The sequence below is a fragment of the Myotis myotis genome, unplaced genomic scaffold (assembly GCF_014108235.1).
Source record: "Myotis myotis isolate mMyoMyo1 unplaced genomic scaffold, mMyoMyo1.p scaffold_m19_p_6, whole genome shotgun sequence".
Classification (NCBI taxonomy): domain Eukaryota; kingdom Metazoa; phylum Chordata; class Mammalia; order Chiroptera; family Vespertilionidae; genus Myotis; species Myotis myotis.
Window position 1 is genome coordinate 90,225,827 of NW_023416368.1, and position 16,721 is coordinate 90,242,547.

At 45.8% G+C, this 16,721-nt stretch overlaps 1 protein-coding gene and 1 non-coding gene across 5 annotated transcripts in view; both read right to left on the reverse strand.

The window, feature by feature from the left end:
- Positions 1-14,172, reverse strand: part of BIN3 (bridging integrator 3) — a 41,494-nt gene extending 27,322 nt beyond the window's left edge. The window contains exon 1 of one of the 4 annotated variants that reach the window (XM_036313604.1): positions 14,067-14,172. In XM_036313604.1, coding sequence (XP_036169497.1) covers positions 14,067-14,074 — 8 coding nt within the window. In that variant the 5' untranslated portion in view covers positions 14,075-14,172. Of the gene's footprint in view, positions 1-13,332; positions 13,949-14,066 lie in introns of those variants that run through there. The other 3 variants (XM_036313609.1, XM_036313608.1, XM_036313603.1) reach the window with 3 other exon arrangements.
- Positions 14,173-15,829: 1,657 nt separating this feature from the next.
- Positions 15,830-15,963, reverse strand: LOC118659440. The gene has a single exon (XR_004968558.1). It is a non-coding gene; the product is annotated as a small nucleolar RNA SNORA71 (small nucleolar RNA).
- Between the last annotated feature and the right edge of the window lie 758 nt (positions 15,964-16,721).

Here is a 16,721-nt window from a genome sequence, read left to right on the forward strand (position 1 = left end):
GCCTTTAAAAAAATTGCTTTACTGTGCTTCTTGTGGGATTTGTGAGGGAGATAAATTAGATGTATGTATTCTATCTGTCATCTTCACTCAGAACCTGGTTTATTAAAATTTTTAAATAACAGTACCGAGATGTAATTCACATGCCGCAATAGTCATCCTTTTAAAATGTACAATTTGGTTCTTTTTAGTATATTCAGAGAGTTGTGCAACAATCACCACTATCTAACTTCAGATATTTTCATCACCTCCAAAAGAATTCATATCTATTAGCTGTCACTCCCACTTCCCTCCTCCCTCACAGCCCCCTGGCAACCATTAATCTACCTTCTGTCTCTATGGATTTCCCCTTCTGGACATTTCATATAAATGGAACTATATAATACTAGAGGCCTGATGCACAAAATTGGTGCAAGGGTAGGCCCTCCCAGCCCCGGCTGCCTCAGCCCTCGCGGCTGCCCCGGCTTCGTCTGAATGGTCATTCTGCTGTCTAATTAGCTATTTATTATATAGGATGTAGCATTTTGTGTTGGCTTCTTTTACTTAGCAAATGTTTTCAAGAATTACCCACGTTGTAGTATGTGCCAGTACTTCACTCCTTTTTTATTACTGAACTAGAGGCCCAATGCACAAAATTCAAGCAAGAGTAGGCCTTCCTTCCCCTGGCTTCCCTCTGGCTGCCAGCAGGCACCAGGCACCCTGGCTTCCCTTGCAGCCCTGGCTTCGTCTGGAAGGATGTCTGGTCTAATTAGCATACTATGCTTTTGTTATAGATAATATTTTTATTCATTCATCAGGTGATGGACATTTAGGTTGTTCCCACTTCTGGACTACTATGAATAATGCTGCTATGAACATGTACAGGTTTTTGTGTGGATATGTGTCTTTATTTCTCTTGGGTATATATCTAGGAGTGAAACTGCTAGGCCATTTGCTAAGTCGATGTTTAACCTTTTGAGGATCTGCCAGACTGTTCTTCCAAGTGGATGCATCATTCCATATTCCCACCAGCAGCTTATGAGGGTTCCAACTGCTCCACCTCCTCACCAACACTTGTCATTGTCTGCCTTTTTTTTACTTTAGTCATTCTAGTATGAGGGCTATTTCTCTGTGGCTTTGATTTGCATTTCTCTGATGACAAATGTTGCTGAGCATCTTTTCATGTGCTTATTGATCATTTGTATATCTTCTTTGGAGAAACATCTATTCAAATTCTTTGCCTATTTAAAACTGGGCTGCATTTTTCTTTTTATTGTTGAGTTGTAAGAGTTTTATTTTATATTTTCTGGGTACAAGTCCTTAATCAGATATATGATTTTCAAATATTTTCTCTCTTTTGCGATTTGTTTTTCATTTTCTTAATGTTGTCCTTTGAAGCACAAAAGTTTTAGATTTTGAAGAAGTCTAATCTATTTTTTCTTTTGTTGTTTGTGCTTTTAGTATTATATCTATGAACTACTTGCCAAATTCAATGTCATAAAGATTTACCTCTATGTTTTCTTTTTAGAGTTTTATAGTTTTACCTCTTAAATTTAGGCCTTTGATCCATTTTGAGTTAATTTTTGTGTATGGTGTGAGGTAAGGATCCAACTTCAATTCTTTTGCACATGGATATCCAGTTATCCCAGCACTGTCTGTTGAAAAGACTATTCCTTCCTGGCATCCTTCTTAAAAATCAACTGCCATAAAAATAAAAGTTTATTTCTGGACTCTCAATTCTATTCCACTAATCTACATGTCTATATTTATGCCAGTACCACACTATCTTATTTACTGTGAATCTGTAGTAAGTTTTGAGATTGGGAAGTGTGATTCCTCCAACTTTGTTCTTGTCAAGACTATTCTGGCTGTTCTGTGTCCCTTGCAATTCCATATGAATTTTAGTGTGTTTTTTTTTTAATAGTTAAATCATTGCCCATTTAGAGCTTGAGTATATGGCAAGCCAGTTGTATGGACATGATTTAAAAACGTATTTATCTTTGAAAAATCATTGTACCAGTGTCAAATACTTCTATTCCATACCATAGACCTGTCTACTCTTTTGCCAAATAACATAGATTCAATTACTTAGGTTAATTAATTAATTAGCTCTTAATACCCAGTCAAACAAATCCCTTCTCATGACATTTCTTGGCTATTTTATTTTACTATTTAAGATGAACTTCAAAATCATCTGCTTAATCCCCTACATCCTCCCCAGTCAGGATATTTATTACTGAAAATGCACTATATTTACAGATTAACTTTTGAAGAATCTATATATTTACAAATATTAGGTTTGTTCATTCAGGAGCATAATATTTTTTCCTATTCATTCAAGTCTTTTTTATGTTCTTTAGTCTGGAGAGGTTTTTTTCATATAGCTGCTCCACATTTATTTTGTTAAATATTAAGATTCTAAAGTAACACTTATATATGAAATTTTTAGCCCTATGCATGTCTTAGGTGTGTTCCATGAAATTTTATATTTTTGGTTATATTGTAATGAAATTCACTTTTTCATTTTATCTTCCTGGTACATAGGAAAACTATTGGGTGTTAAATAAACCAGTCACCACACTTACATACTGAACCTATATAGCCCAAAAAATTTAGCTAGACAAAAACAAACAAAACCAATTGGATTTTCCAAATAATCATATCTATTTGAAAATGATAAAATTTCCCTTTTCTTTCCCAATATTTTACATTTATTTCTTGTCTTGTGTTATGACATTGGCTAGAAATTACAGAAAAAAGGTTTCTGACTTATAAAAATGCTTCAAGTTTGATCATCTTTTACTATTATATATGAAAGAGAGAGATGATTTCAGCCAGAACACCTCCTGAGAATAAGGAAATTTCTAATTTCCTAGTTTACTAATAAATACAAAGATTGGATTTTTGAATTCGAGCAATGTGTTTTCAGCATACGTATAGATGACCAGTTTTTTCTCCTATGACCTAGTATTGTGATGAACTATCAAATATATTTCCTAAGACGGAGCCATCCTTTCGTTACTGAAGTAAACTCTACTTGAGTGCAGATTAATTAACTTTAATGTTTACACATCTTGCTTTCTGATTATGACATGCAAGCACCTCAAAGGCAGGGACCAACTGTTATGTTTCTTTGTAACTCTTGTAATTACTACACAATGCACAGTGCTATTTTTAACATTTCACTGAATAAATATTCAGTAAATAAGGACCTCCTTTATGCCTAGCATTAGGCTAGTTTCTAGGGATATCAGGATGAACTAGAGCAGTGATGGTGAACCTTTTGAGCTCGGCGTGTCAGTATTTTGAAAAACCCTAACTTAACTCTGGTGCCATGTCACATATAGAAATTTTTTGATATTTGCAACCATAGTAAAACAAAGACTTATATTTTTGATATTTATTTTATATGTTTAAATGCCATTTAACGAAGAAAAATCAACCAAAAAAATGAGTTCGCGTGTCACCTGACACACACGTGTCATAGGTTTGCCATCATTGAACTAAAGAGACTCATTCTATGACCTCATGGAGCTTATAGCCTAGTTTTACGTGCACAGTAAGCACTGAATGAATGAGTAAAGTAAGTATATTGCCCCAGGGGCCCTATAAAATACCATACTCTAATTTAAAGTTCCTGAAAAAAACTCTTCTTAGATAAGGCCATATAAAGAACAAAGAAAGGTAATATCATTGTCTTTGGTCTCCCAATCCTTATCTTACTGAAACAAAACCTAAAAAGGATATCACCAGCCACAAGAACCAGCTGGGGTCAAGGGAAAAGGGCATTCAGTGGAGACCAAGAAAACAAAGCTGGCCTTTGGTATTGGCAGGAAAGCCTGGTGAGGTTACCAGAGTGTGGGTCAAGGGAAAACATTTTAAAGAGCCTAAGAGGAAACACGAAGGGAGAAGAGTCTCAGGGTTTATTCTGAGGCTGCCAAATGGTAGATATGTTCCATTCTGCCAGAGAAATAGCCAGATAACCAGGGCAGGCACCTGATAGAGGCATCAGATTCTCTGCCACTGAAGTGGTGGAAGGTGGTGAGGGAAAGTGAGAAGGAAGAGCAACAGTGGCACTTCAATCAGCTCTTCTGCCCCTTCTCAGTGATTTCCCGATTCCATGCTTGGGGTTCTAGTTGCCTACTGGCATGCAGGGACTCCTGCAGGGGAAACAGCTGCTTTGGAAAGCATGTGGCAAGAGTGACAGCATCACAGCTTCTCCCAGAGCAGTGTGGCCTGGCCCAGCTGGGACTACGGGCCGAGGCTGGCAGCCTCCAGGCCATGGGCAGGTTCACAGGGCTTGAGAACTTTTTTCCTCTCCTCCCGGTTTTCCTCTCCACCAGGTCCTCCCCTCAAAACCTGGTGGGTCAGCAGAGGTCTAGAGAGAAGACAGGGCTTGTTCCCCAGAGAATCTCTAGGTTCCAAAAGAAATCAAGAGGGCTCTGAGCTCCCAGCATCTGGAGCAGATTCCTTCCTTGGTTCTGCTTCCCATTCCATAAATATGAGCACCAGAGGGCAGGAGAAGGGATATTTTGGTCTCGGCAGCAAAATGAAGAAAACATTTCTCTCAAGCCTACCCTTCTCCAACCCCCAATGTGCCCCCCCTCAGAAAAGAAAAAAGTTCTGTGTACAGAGGGGAAAGGGGGAAAAAGGTTCTATTTTCCTTCACAATGAAGAAAAGTCAACAGGATGTTCTCCAAAGCTACAAATATACTTTTCAAACAGTAAATATCTCTATTAGCAGCATGATGCCAGTTGGCTAATTCTGTCTCAGTAAAACCTTTCCAAAAAAACTCCTGCTCTTGTGTAATTTCTATTTACAAAAACAGCTCTTTTGCATTTTCAATTTGCTAGGTTTCTCAATCCTTTGTTTCTCCACCCCCTCTACTGCAGATGCAGAGAGACAAGAGGCAGGCCCAGATGGCAGTTGGGTGGGAATCCCCTGGTCACCCCAGCAGACCCTTCAAGCCCTGCCTTCTTTGGAGAGTCCTCCACTTCCATTACAAAAAGTGTAAAGAAGCTAAAATTTATGTATTCTTCCCTGGTCTTCACTTGGCCTCCAGGATTGTTTCTACTGAGTGTGAATGAGTCTAAGCTTGGCTTGGGGGTGGAAAGAGCCCTGCAATGATTCAGTCTACCCCACCTATATCTTTCTAATATCTTCAGCCGAGCACCAAGATGGCAGTAGTGGGGGGAGGGATGTGAGAATGAAGGGAGGGCTGTGGGAGCGTAGGCGGCAGTTGATAGTGGGTGAAATCCTGGCTCCCGGGGGAGTGGTCTGGGCCTGAGTCACTGTCTGGGCAAGAGCAGGAAGGTGGGCGAAAGGCAGCAGCTTCTGCAGCCGGGAGGGACAAGCCCTCCTCCCCCATCCTTCTGTTACCCGATCCTTGGATCACATTGCCTTGTCTGGTCTGAGACCTCTCCAAGGCTACCACCACTTAGACAATCAGAGAGAAAAGCAAGGGCCTGGGCCAGGGCAGGGCTTATGGAGTCAGCTGGCTCTGGCAGAGCAGCTGCTGTTGGCTGCCATTCTCTCTGAAGGGCCAGCTGGCCACAATGCCAATGGGCCAAGGAAAGTTCAGCCGGAGCAAGGACATGAGAGACCCCATCAGAACAGGAAACGAACTGAGCAGTAAATGATCTATTTCCAGTGCCTATGTCCACAGCCTGTCCAGCCCCACCTCAGCGCTTTCCCTACATTAGCCGGATCCACCACCAGAGCACATAGAACACTACCCTGACTTGCCACCCGGATGAGGAGGTATGCATGTGTTTAAAAATAAAAGGCATGACTCTGTGACTTGGACCAGAGCAACCACTCAGCTCAGTTAGGATCTGTCCTTCCCCACTGCTCCCCAGGCTGACCTCTGAAAGGAAAGACAGAATGAATCACAGAATGTTGAGTGAGATCATCTAATCGAAGCCACCATTTATTGAGTATCTGCTATCGTAGGTTTCACACAAGAGACAGTGCACTGGATAAGGGGGTAGACTCTGGAGCCAGATGGCTTGGGTTCAAGTTCTGGCTCTGGCAACTGCCTGTTCAAGAGACCTTGAACATATGTATCAGCTAGCTTCCCTGTGTCCCAGTTTCCTTGTCTATACTAGCAAAGTAGGACAATACTATACCTATCTTATAGGGTTGCCGTGAGGCTAAATGAGTTTTTAATGATTAAAAGTGTTCTTGATATGTAGTAATCAGCCTGCAAGTATTTGTTGCAAATATTTTTCGATGGTGATGACCAAACTGAGGCCCAAACTGTGCACAAAGTTACACAGTGATCAGTATGGCTGGCGAATCTGAAATGATTTTGTTTGTTTTCAGGGAAAGCAGCAGTCTCATACCAGAATGCACCACTACCAGGTCCAAGTTAAAATATTTGCTTAAAATTGAGTGGTGACTTCCTCCTGAAAAGTAAGAAGACTAGTGGAAGAAATCTGGAGGCTGATGGAGCACCTGAAGGTCAAGAGAAGAGAGGAAGGCAGGCAGTTCAGAAAGGTAGTCTAAAGTTCCTGTTTTTTCTTTTTCCTGGCAGCTCTTTGAGAAACTCCTAATATTTGACAGACAAGTTGTCACATCTTTTCATTTTAACCTGTTAGGACAGAGAGAGGTAGAGAGTGGGTTTCCACATTTCACAGAAGGGAAACATAAGGCACTCTGAGGTGAAAGATGAGTCCTGCTCACTTGACAAGCCGGAGAGAACCCTCTGATGGTACCTTCCACTCTGAGGGTGGTTCCCAGCGGCTCAGATGCACGCACTCTGAGAAGCACCAGCCCAGCTGCTTAGCTTCTGAGGCACTCTCCCTAGTCTCATTTTCACTTCTGACTCTCACCCACCAGGAACCTTAAAAAGAGCTTTCACTCTTCCTTTTCCTCTCTCTGCTGAAGGTTTGCCCCCAGGAAAGCAGTGAAAGGAGGAGATCTGAGATAGACACTTATTTCCAAGCCACCTCCCTAGGTCACCCCCACCTATTGCCCACAGGAGGCAGTAATTCTCTTGCTATAAACAGTGAGGTCAGCCCTAGCCACGAGGGGTGACCAGGGCAGGCATGACAAAAATTATATAGTATTGTAAACAATTAGAAAAATTACAGAGTATATATAATAATACTGATGTACCCACCACCTAGCGTAGTCAAATTCTTACACGAAGCCATACTTGTTCTTTAAATGGTACATCAGCACAGATCCCGAGGAAGCTCTGAGGACTACAGCCTGATTCCAGTTCCTCCTCTCCCTCTCCCTCCTTGTTACCCTAAATGTAATCACTACCCTGGATTTAGTGTTTAGTATTCCCACACATTTTTACTATATAACTTTATATCTATAAGCACAATGAAGTACTGTTTTAAAGGTCTGAACTTTATATATGCAGTACAATACTGAATGTAACATTTTGAAACTAGCTTTTTATGTTCAGCATTAGGTTTTCAGATCTGTCCATGCTGATACACATAGCTCTACTTCATTCCTTTTAACTATTACATATTTCATTATGTAGAGGTATCACATTTACCCATTCTTTAGAGCAGGGGTGGGGAATGTCCAGCCCGTAGGCCATAGAAAGCCCTCGAGATCATTTGGCCTGTTGCATTAGGGATGAGTTAACTAAATATATGACCAAATATAACAGGCTAATTAAAAAATTTTTAATTAAATTTATTGAGGTGACATTGGTCACCATAACAGGCTAATTTTTAAGTTGATAATTTTGTACGGCCCGAAAATGATGTTATAAATATCCACATGGCCCTTGGCAGCACAAATGTTCCCCACCCCTGCTTTAGAGGCTGGGCATTTGTAAAGGATGAAGTAACTAACATCCTGTGTCCTTGCATGTCACCTGTTCCACGGGTGCAGGAGTTTCTCTGGGTGAGGGGGCAGGTCCGCCTCCAACTGTGGGAGGTGCTGCATACATCTCCAAAATGGCGGCATCGTTTTATACACCTCACAGGCCCCAGAAGTGGATGCTGGTTCCCACTGCCTTTCATCCTCAGATACTTGGCACTGCCAGTGCTTAAAATTCTTGCCAGTTTGATGGCTATGAAATGGCATCTCACAATTGGTTTAATCTGCTTTTCTCTAATTACTAACACACCGAATATCTCAGTATAAGCTTTTATCTACTTGGGTTTTCAAAATGATTGACAGTTTGCAAATCTAAAAGAATAGGGCTAGTGCTTGCTACAACTGCCCCTTCTGTATTTATTATAACCCACAAAAAACCCAAAAAAACCAACCAAATAATACTATCTCTAACCTGGTTAAAGTAATGGGTATTAGCTTATAGTCTGAATATTTGTAATAAATTTCTAGATAAGTGTTTTTCAAACTAAGGTCTATGTAGAATATCTACCCATCACTGACATGTAAATTGCTACTCATTAGTCCATTGTAAACATATATTAAAATTAGTCATGAAATCAATTAAAGTGGGTCATTCTATAAAAAATGAAATAGAACATAAAAAATATCGGAGCACATTACACATATATTGTGTGGAACTTATTTCAAATGTGTGTGTGTGTGTGCGTGTGTTGTGATATCAAAGGTACTTCTGACTGAGAGTTGGAGTGAAAGCATTTTGGAAGCCACTGTGCAGCTCAGCCTCCCCAGCTCCATTCTCTCTCTTCTCTGAGCTATCTTGTGGACCACTGCCAAATTACCTTGACTAAATCATTGCTTTTGCCATTCCACTTTCCTGCTTAAAAAACCCTTAAATTTTAAAAAGCCTAGGGTCAATTTCAATTCCCCAGTATGGCTCTACAGTGTGACCCCAACCAGAGTGCCAGCTGTCAATAAACCAGCCTCTCATCCAAGTCCCTATTTACTAAACCCAAACTGGGCTCCCCAGAGTCCATCCATCCCAAATGTCTCACACACCTTTCCCCACCGTTCTTCTCATTCCCCACTAAACAGTACGTATTAGGGAGGTCAAGGTTCAGTACAATCCCATCCTCTACTTGGAGTCTTTCCTGACGATGCCACCTGACATTTAGTGACCCACTGTCATCCCCGTGAGTCCCTGGCACCTTCCACATTCTGGCCAAAGACAGGAAGGATCAATTTTTATAGCTTTTTGAATGTCCCTCAACATTTAGCACGGGTCTTTATACATTAAAAATGTTCAATATTCACTAAACCAACAAATATTTATTGAGCACTATCTATGTGCAATACACAACACTAGGTCCCATTTAACAGATTAGCCACCAAAATACTGGGTTTGTGAAAACAGTTCTAACAGCTCAATTGCCAACTCTAAAGCTACCTCAACAGATTTACTTAAGAGTATAATACATAAGAAAACTTTTGACTAAGAAGCTGTGGGACTCAAGATACTTATTTCTTTCTAACTACTTCAAAATCTGGAAAAAGTCCCTTCCCCTTCCCTTAGACACAGCTAAAATAAGAGTGAGGTGTTTTACATTTGTGCCCAAAGCAATGTCTCGAGGACAGGGTCCCCGTCTTCTGGGCATTGCCATGCTCTCTGGAGGAAAGGGCTTGGGAGAGCTTGGCCTGTCCGAAGTCACAGGATGAGTGAGTGGTACGGCTGCCCCAGGTGTGAAGAACCAGAGTAGGAAGCAGCTGAGATGGTCCAGAACCCCTGGTGGTGTGCAGTCCACAGGACTCCTTCTATCACCTTATGTGTGAAAACTGGCAACTTCCTGTAATTCACTCCCAACCTGGCAGTGTCCATACATGCTAGGAAAGTCCAATACCTTCCTCTGGGATCCATTCAGTTTGCGAATGGCCTTCCACTCTGCCAATGTTTCTGTTCAAGCAGGGAGAATACTCAGAACATGCAGGGTTTAGTTCCAGTTCTGCCAGGTGCTGTGTAACTGAATTCTAATAAGTTGTCAAAGGGAGATAGATAATAAGACCTGAACCGCATACTTCAAAGGGTAAATGTGAGGATGAAATCAAATAATGGATGGGAAAGCAATGTGAAAGGTTAAAAGCACTATACAAATGTAATAGCAATGGCAATGCTAAAGGGCAGAGACTCCACTGAGAAAATGTGCCGTCCTTTCTTTACATTCCAGTCATTTCATGTCACAGTTACCTACTATGTACAAGACAGTATGTGAACACACACTTGAAATTGTAGATCCTGCTCTCGCTCTCACGAAGTTTATGGGGGAGAGAGGTGCACACCTGTGAGGCCTGGAAGAATGTGGAAGTACAGGAGAAAGTAGTTGGGGGAGGGGTGGGTAGACAGGAGCGGGGAGTACAGTCAGTCCTCAAAGTCTTGGAAGCCACTTTTTCCATCAGTCAATTTAATGATGGCATTCTTAGAGGCTCTTCATTTCAGGATGTGGCTTGTAGGTTTTCCATGTTTTTATCTTACAATTTTTCCTGAACTAAGGCAGGTCAGTAAATGGGGGAAAAATTCTCATTCATACATTTAATACACATTTACTAACTGTTGGGAACAGCGCTAGGGAGATCGTAGTAGACTAAGGGGCGAAGTCCCTGTTTTCAACAGCTCATAGACTAGTGGATTTCCTGATAAGTAAACCAACAATTCAGTACAGATGCTACTGAGGATCAGAGGAGGGGCACACAACCCAGCTTGGCAGGGTGTGGAGGGCCATTCAGGGAAGACCCTCACCAGAGGGGTGAAGCCTGCCCTGACTTTGGAAAGGTGAGTAGACATGGCCCGGCGGACAGTGGATTGTGGAGGTGGGGAGTAAAGGCATTTCAGGCAGAGGAACAGCACATACAGAGGAACAAGAGCAAGAGAGACCCAGAAAAGTCTGGACACAGGACTAAAGAGACAGCCACATCCAGAAGGGCCTTGTAAGCCATGGCCCAAAGTTGGGCCTTTAGCCGGAAGATGATGGGGAAGGTATAAGGGATGAGAACAAGAGAGGAGAGAGGAGGAGAAGGGAGAGGGGGCGAGGGGGATAGGAGGAGAAGGGAGAGGGGGAGAAGGGGAGAGGGAAGGGGAGGGGGAGAGGAAGAGGAGTGAGGGGAGAGGGGGAAGGAGGGAAGGGGGAGAGAGGGATGGGGAGGGGGAGAGGAGGAGGGATGAGGGGAGAAGGGGAAGGTGGGAGAGGGGAGAGAGAATGGATCACATGAAATACCAATATTTGGCAGAGAGAGGTAGAAGAGCCCAGATGAGTTAGAAAAGAAAACATGTCTACATCATTTTTACAAGACTTGGGTGACAAAGTGTCAGCTGGGATTATGAACTGCATGCTATAGTTGGAGAAAACAAGACAGAGGAAAGTTAAATGCCTGACCAGGCCACATTGTGAATGAGGGAACCAGAACCTGAACTCAGCACTCGAGCTCCTAGCTAAACTTAGCTGCACTCGCTCTAATTTCCTTCATTCAGAGTCAACTCCTGGGCCTCTAGGTATAGGAAGACTTCCTCCAGTAGTCATTTCCTTGTCATTTAAGCCTAAAATCATCAAGGTCTGTGGTTCCAGGGAAGGCTAAAATCCCTGTAGACAGCTAAACCAGATTAAGGTCACCCTTCTTAATTCTACTTACTTCATCTTTCATACCATAATAAAGTCATACACACACACACACACACACACAGGAAGACAGAGGGGGACATGGAGGAGGGGAGAGAGAGAAGCACTGGCTTGTATCAGTAATCTGAGATGTGAACATCAAATGCCTTCTTCCTAGCAGAGCACAACACTGGGACACCTCGATGAATGGGTGAAATGACTGGATGGGTAGATGGTGCAGCAGGGGGCAGGTACCCACTAAACAAACAGGGGGTGGGTAGGCTGCAGGCACAGAGGAAGCAGAGAACAAAGACCTCTCCCTCTTCATGCAAAGTCCACAGTATGCAAAGGGCATAAATATTGGACATTTCTCACTGTGACATTTTGAAAGCCCAGAACAATGGTTACCCTCTTGGGGCCATGGGCTGTGTGTCCCTAGGCCTTATTCAATGATAGCTGGCATATCCCATGTGCTTGGTGAACTTGACCTTGGGCATCCAACTCCCATGATGGCTCTACGTCACTCTGGTCTCTTCCCCCACTGAGAATTCCAGTCCCGGATGAATGGGTGGATTGATTCTGGGAGCAGAAAAACCACTCCTGGAGTGAATCAGAAGGGTCCAGCCCCAGTTCCCTTGCCAGCCATTGAGTCAGGAACTGAGTGCAATTGTGTGCCCAGGCACCGGTGCAGTTCCCCTCTCAGGGAGAGGGGGTCAGGGACCACGCAAGAGATGACGTAGAAGAACTCTAAGGAGGAAGAGAAAGGAATCTCAGCTTTGAGGGACAAAGCTGCCCTTTTGGTCGTGACCCTCAGTCCAAGGAGGTGCCAAGATGTGCATGTACTGGTAAATTAATTCAACTGGATAAAAATCTCAGCTTTGGCTAGACAGCTAGTTGTCAATTTCAATTCTCTTCAACCTGACAGACTTTAGGAAACTGGCTACTCATTTCTGCAGAAAAAACACTTCTGTGAGAGAGGTGGAAATAGTGTGCCTCGATCACCCAGAGGATCCTTTCCCTATAGTGGTCTCTGTTCTACTCTTCTGATTTATGAAGAAAAGACTGATGCGTTTTTTAAAAACTGTAAACTCCAATTTAAGCAATATGATGCATCTGTTCTTCCTGCTTTTTACCTTAAAAAATTAGGTGGGAGAATGAAAATTTCAAGATGCAGCCGTAAGGGGACATCTATATCACAAGGTCCGGGGACCCAGACTGGCACTTTAAGGAAGCAATTCCTCTAGGAAAGGGAACTGAAGGATTGCCACTTTCCCATCACTAACTAGGTTATAACAAGACCGGAAAGTTAGCTTTTTAAGGCTCCAGCCGCCTCCTGGCCTCCTGGAGCAAAGACGGAGGGAAAGGAGCAGCTCCTGCTGGGGCTTATTAGGGCATTGCTCGGGGCTTCCCTCCTTTTGCCCGCGACTACCGTCTGACATTCGTCCATCAATCTCCCTCTAAGAAGGGGGGGGGGGTTTGGAAAGAGGGGACAGACGATGCTTAAATTTTACATTAGAGAGCAGTCCCTGACACTGACTGACACCAGCTGCTTGTGACCAGAGCCTACAGTCTCCACTGATGGCCAAATGGGAGCCTGCAGGAGCCTTCCCGAAGTACGTCCTACCATCTCCGTTCACCACAACTAGTTATTATGCACATACTGGGCATACATAAACAGGCTACCCTCTGAGGACAGAGTGGCAAACGTTCCCTACACGAATGAAACCTGGATTCCAAAAGGGTTGATTCCTCTTGTGCCCTCTCTGGGGTCCATGCACTCCGACGAGCACACTTAGGATCCCCTGAGGGTTGGGGTTGTGGATACACAGGTCTTTGGCCTGCAGGCAAGGTCCTTGGGGCAAACTGAGCCTTACAAAATAAACCAACCATTCAGCGCTGTGAAGTGTGTAACGACGGCCAGGCATCACATCGTCCTGCAGCCACGCACGTTCCAGCTCCGGAGCTGTGACTCTGCTACTCCGAGGCTCCCTGGCTTCTGGTCTCGCGGCCTGATAGCTCCCGTGATGCCTAAGCTTACCTATGTCTATTTTAGACCGAAAGCAGCGAGTGGGTAATGGCCCTGGAAATGATTAAAACCAATCCAGCCCTACTGTGGGAGTGTGGGTGTGGGTGTTTAATTCTGGTCCTTCCAAAAGAGAAGCAAGTTTTGTCTTAGAAAGACTGTGAAATGCTGCAAAGGCTGAAAGCAAGTGGGTTTTGATCCATGAGTGGAGCCCAGATTGCAGAGTGAGGGCCACAGCTCGGACGGGAGCGGCGGAGAGGCGGCCACAGGGAGACAGAGGACACTCCAGAGAGAAGGGAACAAGGAAGCCCCCACTCCCAGCCGCCGGGGGAAGACGGGACCGGCTCCTGGGAACACGAAGGGTCGGGAACCGAGTCAGACGCGGGCCCCGGGCCCCATCTCCCGGTAAGTCCTGCAGAGAGACGGAGACCCCGGCGGCGCACCGGGCAAGGCCACTCGACGACCCTGGAACCGGGGCCAGTCGGGCCCTGCTCCGGGCGCAGGGTCCCGGGGGCAGCGCGGCGAGGGGCGCAGGGGACGCAGGGCAAGGCGCGTCGCGGCCCGGGCTGCAGCGGCCCTGCCGCGGGGCCTCACTCACCAGCTCATGGTCCCGAACCTGGCCCCGCCGCCCGGGTCCGCCGCCGCCACTCGGTCCTCGGGGATCACTTCCGGACTCAGCCAGTCTCCAGGAAGTGACGCGAGCCCCGCCCCCTCTACCCGGAAGAGGCGGCTGAGGGGGCGCGGCCTCCGCGTTAACCCCGCCGCCGCCGCGGGCTCCCGCGAGAGGTGCCCTGGCCCGCGACCCTCGCGTGATGGGGGCGTGAGGAGGACCCCGGGGGCGTGAGGAGGACCCCGGGGCGTGTTTCTGCCTTCAGCACTGACTTGTGACTTCTCTGCCGAGGACCACACGGGTCGCCTAACCGGGTTATTGCCTAGTCTTTCTGTCTGTAAAGAGGCTTCTAACCCGGAGACAGTAGAGGACTTGCTAGCGGGGAAGGAGCCAATGGGGAGGGAGACTGATGTTCACTGTATGGCCCTTTGTCTCTCTTAAATTTTGTGCCTTCTACGTGTGCCGTTACCTGTTACAAACAAGCAAGTGCCCCCTTTCCCGCCTTCAAGATGTCCGGGGCTGGCTCTGAGTGTAAGGAGAATGGGTCCTTCGCAGGTGGGAGTGTCACCCAGCACAGGGGGCACCGAGAGGAAGGGCGGCTCCCTGTCGTCCAGCCCTTCCCTCTGGGCACCCGCCTGCAGGACGAAAACGAAGCCACTGGTCCCGTTCTTCCTACTCATTCATTTAACAGTTAGCCATTGAGCTACAATGTGCCAGGCACTGGGCCAACCTCAAGGATACATTCATGGAAAAGAAGTATGGGTCCTGCCCTTGTGCCCTCTCAGACCTACTTACCTGGAGGGAGAGATAAACAGGCAACTAAGTAAGAATAGAGGATGGGAAAGAACCGAGGAGCCACTGTGCAAGCCAATATGCAAGGGGGTCATAGGCGCCAGGAGAACCTGAGTGAGGGCAAGAAGCCCCTGCCTTAGAGCGGGAGGAGCAGGCAGGAGGCCTGTGCTGGTAACTGCTGGGCCTCCAGGGGCCTCTGTCCGGGAAGTCTCCCCCTTCAAATGGACTCGTGTGTTAGGGGCTGCTTGGAGAGTGGCTAAGCCAGCGAGTTAGAGCAGAGGACATGTATCATTTGTTCTGACCGCCCAGGGCAGGGTAGAAGGCTGGCCAGGAGGAGGAGGGGAGCTTGGAGGACTGTCAGAGGAGATAGTCTCTCATTTATGATTTCTGTTTCCATTCTTGAGGGTCTAGAGTTTGACCCAGTAAAGGCTTTCCATTGGAGGGTGGGCCTCCAAGTATACCACACAGACCAGCTTCATTGCTGTTATTCCTCAGGAAACAGGCCACAATGAGCACGAGAGCAGGGAGAAGTCACTGAAGGGCAGCCAGGGCAGAGAGTGTAGGCAAAGGGAGGGGAGTCCTTGCTGCTTTGCACAGGGTGTGATGGATGGGGCTTGAGGGTCCTTGGGGATGAGGAGGCCCCAGAACCCCAGACAGCTTCTCATTTTCTTTTTCAATCCTCGCCTGAGGATATTTTTTTCCATTGATTTTTAGAAAGCCTGAAAGAGGGAAGGGGGAAGGGAGAGAGAGAAACATCAATGTGAGAGAGACACATCAACTGGTTGCTTCCCACATGTGTCCCCACTGGGGCTGGGGATTGAGCCTGCAGCTGCTGGGGATTGAACCTGCAGCTGAGGTGCATGCCCTTGACCAGGAACCCACAACCCTTCAGTTCTCAGCCTGATGCTCCCTAACCACTGAGTCAAACATACCAGGGCAGTGTGTGTGTGTTTCAATTATGTACGAAAGCTCCAGGGTTTGGAAGCAACTGGGGAAGACCCTCCAAACACGGGGAAATGCTTTCAGCAGTTCCTCTCCCTGCATTATCAATGACCAGGGCACAGGCAGCCCACAATCACTTGCGAATGCAGGTGTTGTGTTTTTATGAGCCTCCTGGCACTTTAGCACCTGCGGAGGGCTCTCCCAACTGCTTCTTCCTTTCTCCATACTCTGTCTCCCTTAGTTATTGTCCAGTAATGCTAAAGCATCTCCAAAAGTATTAGCTTAGGCAGCCCCCATATCCCAGGAAAAGTCTATTTCAGGGCTGGGGAGGTGGGTGGCGCTAGCAGGCATCTCACAGGGCAAAAATGATGAGTTCTAGACTAAGAATCCAGAGGGCTCCTGGGCTCTAGTTCCGTCTTTGGTATTATGACTGACCTAGACAAGCCACATACATTCCTCTCTGGGTCTTCCTCGGTCCTCTCATCTAGAAGATGAGTGGGTGGATCACACCACCGAAGTTGGGGCATTTTGATGTTCCAAATCAACTGTCTTGTTGACTTCGAAGTCCATAAATAAGAGAATGGAGCGAGCATGTGAGGTGGAGCCTGAATGGAGAGTTAAGCCAAGACCAGATCTGAGGAGTCAGTGATTGCTGGGGATGTAGCGAAACATATACCTTCTGGGAGGGAAGGATTCAGCCTGAGGCCCAACTGGGGCTGTGCCTCGTACCTCTAACCCTGAATCTTTAATGTAGCCAGCAGAACCTCTAAGGTCCTAGAAGAATGCTGGCCTCTAGGAGTCTGTCTGGGAAGTGCCTGCTTTGAGCTGAGCTCCATCTCCTTGTTGAGGCCCATTGGTCCAGCTTGAGGTAGGCTGGGCTGGGTGGATGGTCAGGTATCCTGCTGTCCT